We start from the raw sequence: 14,485 nt of genomic DNA on the forward strand, positions 1-14,485 counted from the left end.
AAGTTACATCAAGGTTATTTGTACTTAGTATTTATGTCTGAATCTGTCTTCCTAAACAGCTTTTAAATCTTGGAGAAACAATGATGTCTTATTTTTTTATTCCGTACTATACCTGGCACCCTGATTTTCAACAAACATTAGGTAAATTTAGTTGAATCTTAATTTAGACCTGTGTGTGGGAAATGTAAGAAAAATCTAAGTACAGCGAATACTATTTTCTGCTTGTTAAACTAAGGTGGAGTGCCGCAGTCTGGCTGGGCACAATTCAGGAGCCACTTGTCAAAAGAAACGAACTTTATTTTTAGAACACACACACCGTACCACACAGCTCTTCAGGAAAAACCTTCAGAGCCCAACTGCCACCACCGGCTTCCCACAAGCCTCTCTACCTCCCCCACTCCTCCTGCTCTTGAGGCCAATTGGCTGGGTCACGTGGGTGGAGCCAAAAAAGTCCCCCAATGAGCAGCTCCGTGGTCTGAAAGGGCGGGGAAACAGCCCAATGAGCATCACCGCAGAGGAGCCAATCAGTTGGCAGCTAGAAGTTGCTGGGGCTGCTGTGAGCCAATCATCAGCTGGCAGCTGGAAGTTTGCTGGCAGCTGGAAGTTTGCTGAGGCCCCTTCGGCTGTGGCTCTCAACAGTGGAGGTTTCAGAATTATAACCAAGATTAAAGCATTATCTTAAATATTTATCTTATTATAAATACTGTTTATTAGATTATGAAATATTATGAGACAAAATGTTGGACCCCAGAATCCACACAGATGATAAAATTGAATATAACTACACATGCAGGTGTATACACATGCGCGTGCACACACACACACACACACACACAAAACCACTAATGAATGCATTTAAAATAGGTGCGATTTGACAAGGTCTGTGGATTTTATTAAGATTGTTTTCCTGAGTTTGGTATTATACTTTGGTTATTTAGGTATTACTGTTTGGGGGAATTGGACGAAGGAACCTTTCTGAACTATTTTTGAAACTTAGAATGAATCTTTAATTATTTCATATTAAATGTTAAAGTTCTGGGCCAACATTTTCAGACATATAATAGTGACAAAACACTTCCATCTTATTTGGCCATCTTATAAGTAGGTCCTTTTAAAATCTTTAAAAATTTTTTTTATTCTAATTTGTTATATGATAGCAGAATGCATTACAATTCATATTACACATATAAAGCACAATTTTTCATATCTCTGGTTGTATTCAAAGTATATTCACACCAACTTGTGTCTTCATACATGTTCTTTGGATAATGATGTCCCTGTCATTCCATCATCATTTCTAACTCCATGCCTCCTCCTTACCCCTCCAAACCCTCCGCCCAATCCAAAGTTTGTCTATTCCTCCTATGCTCCCCTTCCTACCCCACTAGGAATCAGCCTCTTTATATCAGAGAAAACATTTGGCATTTAGTTTTTTGGGATTGGCTAACTTAGCATTATCATCTCGAACTCCATCTATTTACCTGCAAATGCTATGATTTTTTTCTCTTTTATTACTGAGTAATATTCCATTGTGTATATATGCCACATTTTTTTTATTCATTCATCTACTGAAGGGCATCTAGGTTAGTTAGCTATTGTGAATTGTGCTGCTATAAACATTGATGTGGCTGTGTCCCTGTAGTATGCTGTTTTTAAGACATTTGGGTATAGACCAAGGAGAGGGATAGCTGGGTTAAATGGTGGTTCCATTCCCAGTTTTCCAAGGAATCTCCATACAGCTTTCCATATTTGCTGTACCAATTTGCAGTCCTACCAGCAACATATGAGTTTGCCTTTTCCCCCCACCCTCTTGACAATACCTATTGTTATTTGTATTCTTAATAGCTGCCATTCTGACTGGAGTGAGATGAAATCTTCAAGTAGTTTTGATATGCATTTCTCTAATTGCTAGAGATGATGAACATTTTTCACATATTTGTTGATTCATTGTATATCATCTTCTGAGAAGTGTCTGTTCAGGTTCTTGGCCCTTTTATTGATTGAGTTATTTGTTTTTTTGGTGTTAGCTTTTTGAGTTCTTTATATACCCTAGAGAATAGTGCTCTATCTGATGTGGGAGGGGTAAAAATTTGCTCCCAAGATGTAGGCTCTGTATTCACCTCACGGATTGTTTCTTTTGCTGAGAAAAAAACTTTTTAATTTGAATCCATCCTATTTATTGATTCTTGATTTTAATTATTGCGCTATAGGAGTCTTATTAAGGAAATTGGGGCCTAATCTGACATGTCGGAGATTAGGGCCTACTACTGGTTTAATTCCTAGGTCCTTGATCCATTTTGAGTTGAGTTTTGTGAATGGTGAGAGATAGGGGTTTAATCTCATTTTGTTGTATATGAAGTTCCAGGTTTCCACGCTCTTTTGAGAGAGGAAAATATCTCTTAAGAGGTACCTGGTAAAAATCTTAGCAGCCTTCTTGAATTCCATCACAAGAGTTCTACCTGTAGGTGATGCTGTTACTAGTCAACCGGAAACTAAGAAATAGGATCAGATTGGATACAGAAAAACTCTGGTGACTTTACATAGTATTGTCATGGTAACCCCCATCCTACAGTCTTAGTTTAGACATGCTGCCTAAAACCATAAAACTTGTAGTGCCAGAAGTGGTATCTAAACTAATTTCTGACTTACTTAGAGAGATGACCACTTGCATAACAGGCACTGTAAAGTAACTGCTATTATGACTTATTAATGAAAATTCATTGAAAGAACTAAAAAGTGATATGAAGAATAATTAGAAATTATTAATAATTAATAAGATCACATGATCCTGATAAAAACATAAGATATATATGATAAAGTGTTCAGGTTCTGTTGAGCATTGTATTTTTCTCCTGTAACAAATACCTGAATTTATCAACTTATAGGAGAAAAGGTTTAATTTGGCTCATAGTTTTAGAGGTCTTATTCCATTATTGTTTGGTTTTGGGACTGTGGAGACACATCATGGTGAGAGCACATGGCAGAGCAAATTGGAAGGGGAAAGAAAGGAAGAAAAAAACCAAGATTCCACAATTCCCTTTTCAGATGTTGCCCCCCAATGTTCTGTATCTTCCCACTAAGACCACCTCTTGAAAATTACACGACCTCCCAAATAGCACTAAGTTGGTACTAAGCTTTTAACATGAACCTCTGGGGGACATTCCACATCTAAACTAGAGCAAGCATCATTTAGCAAGTTAAAAAGGCTAATGAAATCTCTAAAAATGCACACCGATGGTAAGCCTGAAATCTAATTATCTATTTTCTTTTTTATTCCTTCTCACCACCCCCACAAGACAGGGTCTTACTGTGTTGCCCAGGCTGGTTTCAAACTCTTAGACTCAAGGGATCCTTCTGCCCCACACCCTGACTGCTAGGATTACAGGCTTAGAATGTGTCTATCAACCAGTACACACATTGCTAAAATCAGAGGAATAAGGTAGAGAGGAAATCCAAAGCCAAACAAGCTTCATTACTCTTAATATACTTGCAGGTTTAGGAATGGGACTATTTAAATAGAGATTACATCAGAATGTAGTAATTTCCCTCCTCCTTTGGGGGATAACAGTTGTAGGATGTCTTGACTAATAACAAATTTTAGGGCAAAATTTTCAGAGGGCATAAATGGGCTGCTTGGGAAGCAAACAAATTAGAGGTTAAGTTAGAGAGTTACAAGGGGGAACCTCCCATGAAACAGGGTAGTCAGGGAAGCTCTCCTGATTCCCTCCTTAAATTCCCTCAGCTCTTAAAGCAATATTTTATTTTGTCTCCTTACTAGATAAGCATCTTGAGAGCCTGAGATATTTATCTCTAAGTTTCCTCAAGAAGTTCGAACACAATAGGAAAAAGAAAAAGGAAAAAAAAAAGCACAACAAGAAGTTAGAATAATAACATTTAATAAAAGTAGCCAGATTGAAGTAAATGTGCTTAATTTGATTATTGAATCTGGTATACGTAAACTCTTAAAGGCAGGACTGTTAATATTTGTATTCCTGGGACTGAGGACAGTAGGTATTCAGTATATGTCTGAATCAATGAATGGGTATTTGAGATAGCTATAGTATACAATTGAAACACAGAACATCCATGTTTACTTGACTCACTCGAATTCAACTATATTTTCAGGAGATATAAAATTTTTAATGTCTATGTTTCTGCCTGCCCTTTGGCTCAGTTAGCCATAACCTATGGTGAGGGTAATGCTTCAGTGATCTCATGAGTCTGCTATTCTCTCAATCTTTTTCTTATCAGGCTGTGCTGAGTGTGAGTCTGGAGTTTGAAAGAACAATACTTTTTTATCTCTCTCTCTCCTTCTCCCCTCTTCTCTTCCTCTTTTTCTTCTTCTTCCCCCTCTCTCTCTGTCTCTGTCTCTTTCTTGTGCTGGGGATTGAACCCAGAGGCACTCTACCACTGAACTACAACCCAGGCCTTTTAAAATTTTTTTGTTTTGAGACAAGGTCTCTCTTAAGTCACTGAGGGTCTTGTTAAATTGTCAAGGCTGACTTCTAACTTGTGATCCTACTACCTCAGCCTCCCTAGTCTCTCAGTAATGCTGTACCTCACCATGCCTTTAAAAAAACAATATTTTTTTTGTGTGTACAGTATGTCCATTAAATGCAGAAAGCTTTCATTCACGTTCTCTAAAGACATGGATGTCTATTGCAGTGTGGGGAGAAAAACTAGCTGTTTTCACCTATTGAGAGATGGTAGTTTTCTGTATTATATGGACATTTTAAGGGGCTCTCAGGGATAATTTCAACAATAAGCTGGTTTTGCCTTGCCTGCTGGCTGCCTGTAACACCCTATTGTGGAAGTAACACACACTTAAAAGACCTGTTTAAATTGATACTGTGTCAAACACATCATTTGTATGACCTTTCTAACTCTCAAGTTTTATAGTCTGTGAAATGATGAAAATATCTATTTCATGGTGTTTTTAAAAGATTTTAATGAAAAATCTAAGAGAATGATTTTTACATTGTAAAACATCATTGTACATATAAATGGTTTTACAGGTACTTTAGTGATACTGCTTTTGCTTATAATTACGTTTCTCTTCATTTTTGTGCTCTATTCCTTCAGTGTAAATAGAACATTTCTTTATGTCCTTTATGCTACTTTGCCCTTCTAAGGCAATAAGAGAACTGGCCTCATTTAGAGGCATTGAGAAGCTGTGGTATATTGCCAGGCAGTTTACTCTGGGCTGACTTAGTGCCTCAAAGGGAAGATGGCCCACCAGGGGGTCACTTCGGAGATGCTCTAGCATCTTGAAAGGAATAGTGAAAACAGCAAGGCTCTGCAGCCTCTTTAATTCATTCTCTTTATTAGGTTTCCGTTATTTGCTGGTTCTTTTTTCCACAGGATGAGCACAGTGCAATATTTTTTTCTACCAGTGTTGCACCTCAGAGGTGCAGACAAGTTAAAAAATGTACCTTTCTGTCCCTCAGTTGTGCATCTAATTATCACTGAAGTGAGGCAGTTTATTTTGCAGTAAATAATGTCTTTGAATTAGCCAAGCCAGCATTGCTATTGTGCTTCATTGTTATTGATTCTTTATTTTACCATTCTTTAACTGAAAATTGGAGAATTAGTATTCTCATTGAAGTTCTTATGATCACATTACAAATAATTCTTGTTTTTGCAAAGGCTAGACCTTATCTTTATTCTCTTTGAAAGGGCAAACTGGGATTCCATTTGGAGGTAAATATAATACAACTATTGATTGCATTTTAGTACTAAGAATAAGAGGACTGCTTCCCTAAGGCATTGTACCTATGTCAGATGACTGACTGCTGTAATGAATAAGATTATTCCAGATGGTGGGAGCTAGCATCAAGCATCCTTGTGGGCTATACCTGGTTAGGTATATGTTATTCTAGATAATACGTTTTTGTTACTTAAATTTTTTCTAATCACTAAAAATAATACATACTCTTTACAAAAGTTTAGAAGTTGTAGAAAAGTTGAAAATTAAATTTATGGAATCTCATTACCCCATAGTATTTGATTTTTGTTATCTTTTCCATGTATTGAATAATTTGCTTTAGAAAAGTTATTTTCTTGTATTTCCCATTGTAAATTAGCTTAAGAAAAATGAACTACCTCATATTCTTAAGTGTAAGTAGAAGGAAGATGGACATAAATAGTCGACAATGGTACTGAATAAAATATATAACATTGCATCTTTGCCCATCCATATCTTCCTCAAGGCTCCTCAGCTTCCCTTCTAGTCAGTGGCCCCCCCCTCCTACTTCTATTCAGAGATTTGTTCTCCTAATGATGGTATGCCTCTAGTGTTTCTCATAGTGTTTCACCCATTACTCCTTTTGCATAAAAATATGAGCATGTTTCTCAAGAGGTCTGGGAGTAATATTAAAGTATCAGTCACAAATCAAACTTTCTTTGCATTCTCCTAATTTATCTTGAGGGTTCATGTAAATTTTGATTTCCTAATTTTTTTCAGTTCTTTCTATTATAAAATATTATAGCCAGGCACAGTGGCACATACCTGTAACCTAGCAACTTGGAAGACTGAAACAGGAGGATCACAAGTTCAAGGCTAGCCTCAGCAACTTAGCAAAGCCCAAAGTAACTTAGTGAGACCCTGTCTCAAAATAAAAAGGGCTGAGTATGTAGCTCAATGGTAAAGTACCACTGGGTTAAATTTCCACTACAAAAAATAAAAACATAAAAATAAATAAAATATTATAATAAATATAATACCTACCTCTGAATAAAATGCTCCAAGAAGCTGTGCCATATTTATCAGGTGACTTTAAGCTCTCTGCCATATAACTGTATCTCCTAGGGGAACATATTACTCTAGTTTGAGAAACCTGGACTCTAAATAAGATGAATTTGTGTTTTCCAAGCATATATTTTTAAATAAAAGAAACAGGGCTAGAAGTGTAGCTCAGTGGTAGAGCATGTGCATAGCAGTCATAGCAATTATGAGGTCCTGGATTTGATCCTAGATTCCAGTGATTATCGGTTGAGAGATATGGGACATGCCTTCCTAGAGGGAGGTGTCAGAGTCATCTGGAAGTTTTTGAGGTCTTTTTAAATATTTATTTTTTAGTTTTAGGTGGATACAATATCTTTATTTTATATTTATGTGGTACTGAGGTACAGTGCCTCATGCATGCTAGGTGAGCACTCTACCCCTGAGCCACAACCCCAGCCCTCATCTGGAATTTTTTTTCAGATTTTTCCCTGCCTCCATTCCAGTTTGAAAATTACTGCCACAGTCAGCCCCTAGGGTTCTGATGGGAAAGCGTTTTATTCCCCAGTAGTACCAGAGTAGAAAAATGTGAGGATCATGGGCGGGGGTTGTGGCTCAGTGGTAGAGCATTTGCCTAGCATATGTGAGACACTGTGTTCGATTCTCAGCACCGCATATAAATAAATAAAATAAAGTTCCATTGACAACTAAAAAATAATTTTAAAAATGTGAGGATCATTCAAGTTTACACACACACACACATGTTCACACTACTATAATTTATGAATAATTTTATAAAGTGATCAAATCTGAACAAGTAACTGAGTTGAAGTTTTCTAGTTTTATTATATGTTAGATAAAATTTTTGTCAAAAAAAAAACTGAGTCCTTGAATTGTACTGTTTCTGTTGTCTCAATGATGGAGATTAGGATTTAGAGCTACTCTGGTCCTTAATTAGAAAATTATTTTGCTAGGTTAGTAATTTTTTTTCCTCTTAAAAGTATCTGCAGAGCTATTTGTTTTGGCTGGGTTCCATTAGGTGCCTCAGTGCTTTAAGTTTTCCTCCTCTTTGTTTTGTTTGGTGCCCTCCATCTTTTTGCTTCCTGCTGCTGGTCTCCTCTATCACCATCATAGTGACAAACTGTTTCTGATTTGAGGCCCAGTGTTATTTTCTAAGACCTTCAATACTGTGATAAGTTTAAGAAAATAAATTCTTCCATAATAAAAGGACATCTGACATAAAAACTATTTAGGATTTTCCCTATTGTAGCACAGTACAGAGATTTTAATAGTAGTAGTCCACATGCTCACACAACATGTTGTCTGTGAGAACCCTTGAGAATCTTGATTTCATCAGGAGAGGGGAACTCTAATAATGTCTGGCACTTCAGTTCCCAAACTCTGGGTCTCAGTTTCCCTTACTTTCTTCCCTTGAGCCACAGCACCTCCAGTTCCTCTTAATATATTTCTTTCTTTTTCCACATTTTTTCTTTTTGAGACTTAAATGAAAGGTAAGTTATGTGAATCTTCTAGTAAATATTATTCCAAATGAAATTTATTCTCAGAATGTTTTTAGAGTAACGTTTATGTGTTAAGTCAATATGTTAGACCCTGGATTTAGCAGTGATGAACAAGATCAGATGTGTATTGGCTTGTTGAGGCTTAGTCTGGGTTGAAAGAAAGTGAAACTAATTAATCAGAAGTAAAATGAAAAATAACTGTAACCACTAACCACAATTGAGAAGAATCAACACTGAATCCATATCCTCATCCACATATAGTCCTTATTCAGATATTCCTTTTTGAATTATCAATTTTGAAGAAAATCACACTATGAAATCTTTTTTAGGAGTGTGAGGTGTTCTCTCTTATAGAAAAAAGTGAGTATGTTTACTGTTGGCTTACTCTCGGTTTTTCTTTGTGACTTAGCTTCTTACATCCGTGTTTGAAAATAGCATCAAGACCTTTGGAGTAATTGAGAGTGACCCTTTTGACTGGGAGAAATCTGGAACTGATGGCTCCCTAACCACCACCACCACTTCTACCACCCCTCAGTTGCACACCCGACTGACTCCTGCTGCAATTGGGTATGTCCTAAATGTTCTGTTTAGTGGTATCTTTTCTGGATGCATTGTATTCACAGAAATTTCCTTTAGTTTTATCCAGATTTCTTCAAATGATCAAATGCTAAGACATAGGGGAAAGCCTATGGGTTTCCTTGAATTAACCTTGCTTCTATCACAACAGGGCTGGGGGGTGTAGCTCACAGGTAAAGCCCTTGACTAGCATATAAAAGACAATTGGTTTAATCCCTAGCACCACAAAAATGTTAAAATACAAGAATAATGACAGGAAAAGATTAAGAATGAAAAAATACAAATACAGGTAATACACAAAACTTGGCATAACTGTATTAATAGCTGACAAAAATAGGCTTTAATATTAACAGAAAAACAAAACCTCTATTCACTGGGAAGATGTAAGGATTCTAAACTTATATGCCTTTAACTCAAGACTGAAAAAAATATTTCAGAAAGAGAATGACAATACAACATACCAAAAATTTTCTGATGCAATAAGAGCTATTTTGTTCCTTCTGCTGGTCTTAGGTTCATTTTACTCTTCTTCTTCTAGTGTCTTGAAGTAGAATTTAGATTGATTTAAAATATTGTATCTTTTATAATATGAGCATTTAGTGCTATGAATTTCCCTTTCAGACTGCTTTAGGTATACCCCACATATTTTGATATATTGTAGTTTGACTTTCACTGAGTTTGAGGTAATTTTTAATTTTTTTGCACTTGATCAGTGAGCTGCATCCCAAGCCCAGAGTTCAATGTAGTTTTAAACAATTTCCTCTTTGACTCATGGAATATTTGCCTTTTGGAATTACTTACCTTAGAAAATACTGGTAGATCATACTCTGAAATGGGAGATTAGAGCGTATGTGACTTATTGAAGCCAAATTTACAGTGGATTTTCTTCAAAATGAGCCGGGGGGCATTCATTATGTTTCTAAATAATATATGACATCCTGGAAAGAATGAGGCACAATTATATCTAACTATATTGGGCTTATGTTTTGTGGGAACAAAACATGCAGTATGTTCCCCTTATGAAAGTAATTTAATTCACATAGTATATTAGGAACAGATTATGGTGTATTTCCATGTTCTCAATGTTTGCTTTGAATGCTTTTTCCTCTACATGTATTAAATTCCTTTTGTTTTTTTCTTTCTTTTCTTTTCTTTCTTTTTTTTTTTTTTGGAGTACTCTGTATTGAACCCAGGGCAGTCCACTGAGACACATCCTCAGACCTATTTTTATTTTATTTAGTGACAGGGTCTCACTGAGTTGCTTAGCACCTCGTCTATTACAGAGGCTGGCTTTGAACTCGAGATCCTCCTGTCTGAGCTTCCTGAGCCACTGGGATTACAGGTGTGCATCATCGCACCCAGCTTCTTTTGTTTTTATTTTGTTTTGTTTTTGGTTTGTCTTTTCCCCTTAATCTGCTTCTGTTACATGTTGCCTGTAAGCACAGACTATGTGTTAGACAAGAGTAGGAATGAAGGTCATCAAGTCGGAAGGAGCATGTCCTTGAAAAATCACTGGTCTTCCCATGAGTATAAGAAGTACTTGTCACCAAGACAGAGTTATATAACTGTTACCCTTAAAGTGATTTTCTGAGAGGATGCTTATTTTGCTGCTCACAATGATTATACCTGTTAGTATAATCTATTAAACACTATATTTTCCTACACTTAGATATTCTAGATCACTTGTAAGAAAAGCTTTCTTTTGTGTGTTAAGTACTGTGTTCAGTCAGCAATATTTTAAAAAAAACAAATCAGTATTTATAATTATAGAACAGTAGAGCTGGCAGAGGCCTTTTTACTTAATGACTAATAATTAAGAATTACAAAACCTCTTGTGGACCAGGAGTCTCAAGGTCAGATGACACAGAATTACTTTGAAAGGGATATATAGAAAAATACCAATTAATATTTTCTATTTTTCCTATACAAAACTGAACTATACAATTGCATAATTTCAGTTTCTTCTATAGGACAAAGATTTTTTTCCCTCATCTTTCTATTGTAGGACCTTGCCTGTAGTGGTGCTTAGTATAAAGTCTGTAAATGAAAAAGCAGTGCCCATTTCATTCTATAAAAAATAACATAAGTTTAACCCCTATTTATTTCCTTACTACCCTTAATATTTCCGTATTTGTAATTGTTTTAATTCTCTAAGAAAATGGGTAAAGAATAGAAAATCTTATTATAATTGATGAAGACTTCTTGGAAAATAGTCCAAATGTTTCTTAAAATGATTGGTAAATTAGTGTATTAGAATTTGCACTTAAAAACAGGTTGAAATTTTTGAATTCTCAAAATTTAGAAATTTATTTTGTACAGTTGACATGACCTGAATTTTCAAGTTTTTTTCTAACTTTCTTAATGATATATGGACTTGATCATTTAAATCTAGAAATAAGATAAAAGATAGACTCATAGAAATTTTTTATTCTGGTCTTTTAAAGTTCTATGATTTTTTACTCCCCTTGCTTTTAAGAATTGCAAATGCCACTCCCATCCCAGGAGACTTGCTTCGAGAAAATACAGATGAGGTGTTTCCAGATGAACAGCTTAGTGATGGGGAGAATGGCATTCCTGTTGGTGTGTCACCAGATAAGTTGCCTGGATCTTTGGGACACCCTCGTCCCCAGGAAAAGGATGTCTGGGAAGAAATGGATGCCAACAAAAATAAGATAAAACTTGGAATTTGTAAGGTGAGTGTTTCTTGCATAGGAAGTAATATCTTTCTAAGTACTCATTATTTATTTTCTATTGTCGCACCAAAGTATCATGATTCTCAATTTTGAATGAGAAGTAGACAGAATGTAGTTTTGTTATTTTTTAAATATCTGTAATTGCAGCATTTTGGTTAATTTGTCCCATAAAACTCATTATAGATAGTTTATGGAAAAGGTAAAGGTATTTTAAAAAGTAACCAGACTGGGTGTGGTTGTATATTTTTGTAATCTCAGCATCTTGGGAGGCTGGTTTAATCCCTAGTACTACCAAAAAAGAAAAGTATTTGTTTTCATTTTATTTTTTTCAAAATAGTATAGGCTGGATACAATGTTTTTGATTGATAGTTAATTTTTCTCTTGCTTTAGTTGTTGATATGTAAAAGTCAGCTGTCATTCTATTTGTTTGTATCCCTATAGGTAATCAATTCTCCCTCAACTCCCCCACCCAAATTTTTCCTTTGCAGCTACTTTTTAGCTCTTCTCTTTGTAATGATCTGCATTTTAACTATAATGTGTCTAGTCATGTATTGTCTTGCTTGGGAAAACAAGCAAGATTGTTTCTTGAATATTTTGACTATATTTTATATCAGTTCTGGGAAATATACAGCCAACTATCCTCTACTAAATATTGCTAGCTCTTCATTGGTTCTCTCTGAGGACTCCAATTAAACATATTTTTCGTATCTTGTATATATTTTTTTCTTATTTTTCTTTTCCTGATCATGCTGTGCTTCATTCTTGATAATTTTTTTTTGTGTTTTCCAGTTCACTAATTAGTAACTCCAACTCTCTTTCTTGTGGTGGGGAGGGAGTGAAATAATCATTTAATTTCTTTATTGATTTTTATGAAATTACCTTTATTCAAACATTTGTTCATGGCTATTCTACATATTGTGTCTAAACAAACAAGTTTGATATCTAACATCTTTGTGAGTTTAAATGTTGGTTGCCTAATTGTTTCTGCTGACTTAGACATGGTGGCATACTTTTTCTGACTACTTTTAATTTGCTGCTCATTAAATAATTGATGGGAACCCTACAGTCCCAAATTTGGGTTGGGGAACCTTCCTTCAGAGAAGGTTGGCTTCTGCTGCTGATAATCAAGAGTGTAGGGCACTTTTTCATGGTCTCTAATCAGAATACATGTCTCAGATGTCCCTCACTAACAGTATCCCTGGTGTGAGGCTTGATTTTCCTGGTAATTGTGCTTCTGTAGGCATTTGGCTTTAGACAATGTGACCCTCTTTGCTAATTCATGCTTGGCCTCTTCTGCTTTGCCCTAGATGCTTATTTGTTCTAGCCCCAGGTTGTCTTATAGATTTTTTTTTTTTTGATGGTGCTGGGAATTGAACCCAGGGCCTTGTGTGTACAAGGCAAGCACTCCACCAACTGAACTATATCCCTAGCTCAGTAGTTGTTTTTGAGAGGGGGAATGAGTAAGGGGATGGAGGACATATATTTAGTGAGCTTTTCTAACTATATGGCCAGTTGTGTCTCAAAGAGAACATTCTTTTCAGGTTTTAGTTTTACTTTAGTGGACTGGGGTCCTAAAAGCATCTAGTCATATGTAATACAAAAAGACAAAGTTATTAAACAGTTTTAGACTGTTCATCTTTGTACCCAGAGTATAAACTAAAATAATACTGAAACTGAATATAATTTAAGAAAACTCATAATGAGATGAATTAGTCATAATATCCTAATCTTCTGAAAACAAATCTAACCATTTATTACTACTATTTTGAAAGGCTTCAGTGATTTCTATTATGTTATAATATCTGGAATATATTTCATCATTCTATTTTTCTAGGCTGCTACTGAAGAGGAGAACAGCCATGGTCAAGCCAATGGTATTCTTAATGCTCCAAGTCTTGGTTCACCAATTCGAGTCCGCTCAGAGATTACTCAGCCAGATAGGGATGTTCCATTGGTGCGAAAATTACGTTCCATCCACAGCTTTGAGCTGGAAAAACGTCTGACACTGGAACCAAAGCCAGATACTGACAAGTTTCTCGAGGCCTGGTATAAAATAGTTTTTCTTAATTTTTAAAGTATCTAAGGTATCACCATCATCATTATTGTTATTTATTATTTAAAGTCTTTCAAATAAGAAATTCTTACATTTTGGTAACACCAACTTCATTAATTTCATTTTTCATTCATATTTTAGGTATCATCCTTATTTTTTAATACTTACTAGTTATACATGATAGTAGAATGTATTTTGACATATTATACATATATAGAATGCAACTTCTCATTCTTCTGGTTGTACATGATATATCAAATTACATTGGTTGTGTAATCATATATGCACATAGGAAAGTTATGTCTGATTCATTCTACTATCTTTCCTATTCCCATTCCCCCTCCCTTCCCTTCATTCCCCTTTGTCTAATCCAAAATGCTTCTATTCTTCCCTAACCATCCCCCTTCCTTATTATGAATTAACATCTACAATATCATAGAAAACATTCATTCAGCCTTTGGTATTTTGGGATTGGCTTATTTCCCTTAGCATGATAATAGTCTCCAGTTCCATCCACTTACTGGAAAACCCCATAATTTCATTCTTCTTTATGGCCGAGTAATATTCCATTGTGTATATATACCACATTTTTTTTTATCCATTCATCTGTTGAAGGGCACCTAAGTTGGTCCTTAATTTAACTGTTGATCATCTTGATTCTTAATGTGAATTTTCTTCCAATATCATTATAAATTCTGTAGAAAAACCCTTGGCTGTGGTAACTGCTAACATCATAACACTAGGTACAGTCAAATGGATATTTTTGCATTGACCAGTTTGGAAGGTGATCTTCCAAACAGCAGTATAGAGCTGGAGAGAGTATGATAAAGATAACATTTGAAAGGAATGAGAGGAGTGAATACATGAAGAAGGGAAAAAAGTAATTTATATACAGAGGACAGGCATTTTGATTTAGTTAATG

At 35.5% G+C, this 14,485-nt stretch overlaps 1 protein-coding gene across 4 annotated transcripts in view; it reads left to right on the forward strand.

Annotated features, from left to right (window-relative positions):
* Ttbk2 (tau tubulin kinase 2) overlaps window positions 1-14,485 on the forward strand; it is a 152,027-nt gene that overhangs the window by 121,073 nt on the left and 16,469 nt on the right. For all 4 annotated transcript variants that reach the window (XM_078048929.1, XM_078048927.1, XM_078048928.1 and 1 more), the window contains 3 exons: window positions 8,651-8,808; window positions 11,294-11,510; window positions 13,345-13,556. In XM_078048929.1, the coding sequence (XP_077905055.1) occupies window positions 8,651-8,808; window positions 11,294-11,510; window positions 13,345-13,556 (587 nt within the window). The remainder of the gene's footprint in view (window positions 1-8,650; window positions 8,809-11,293; window positions 11,511-13,344; window positions 13,557-14,485) is intronic.

The sequence above is a fragment of the Ictidomys tridecemlineatus genome, chromosome 5 (assembly GCF_052094955.1).
Source record: "Ictidomys tridecemlineatus isolate mIctTri1 chromosome 5, mIctTri1.hap1, whole genome shotgun sequence".
NCBI lineage: Eukaryota > Metazoa > Chordata > Mammalia > Rodentia > Sciuridae > Ictidomys > Ictidomys tridecemlineatus.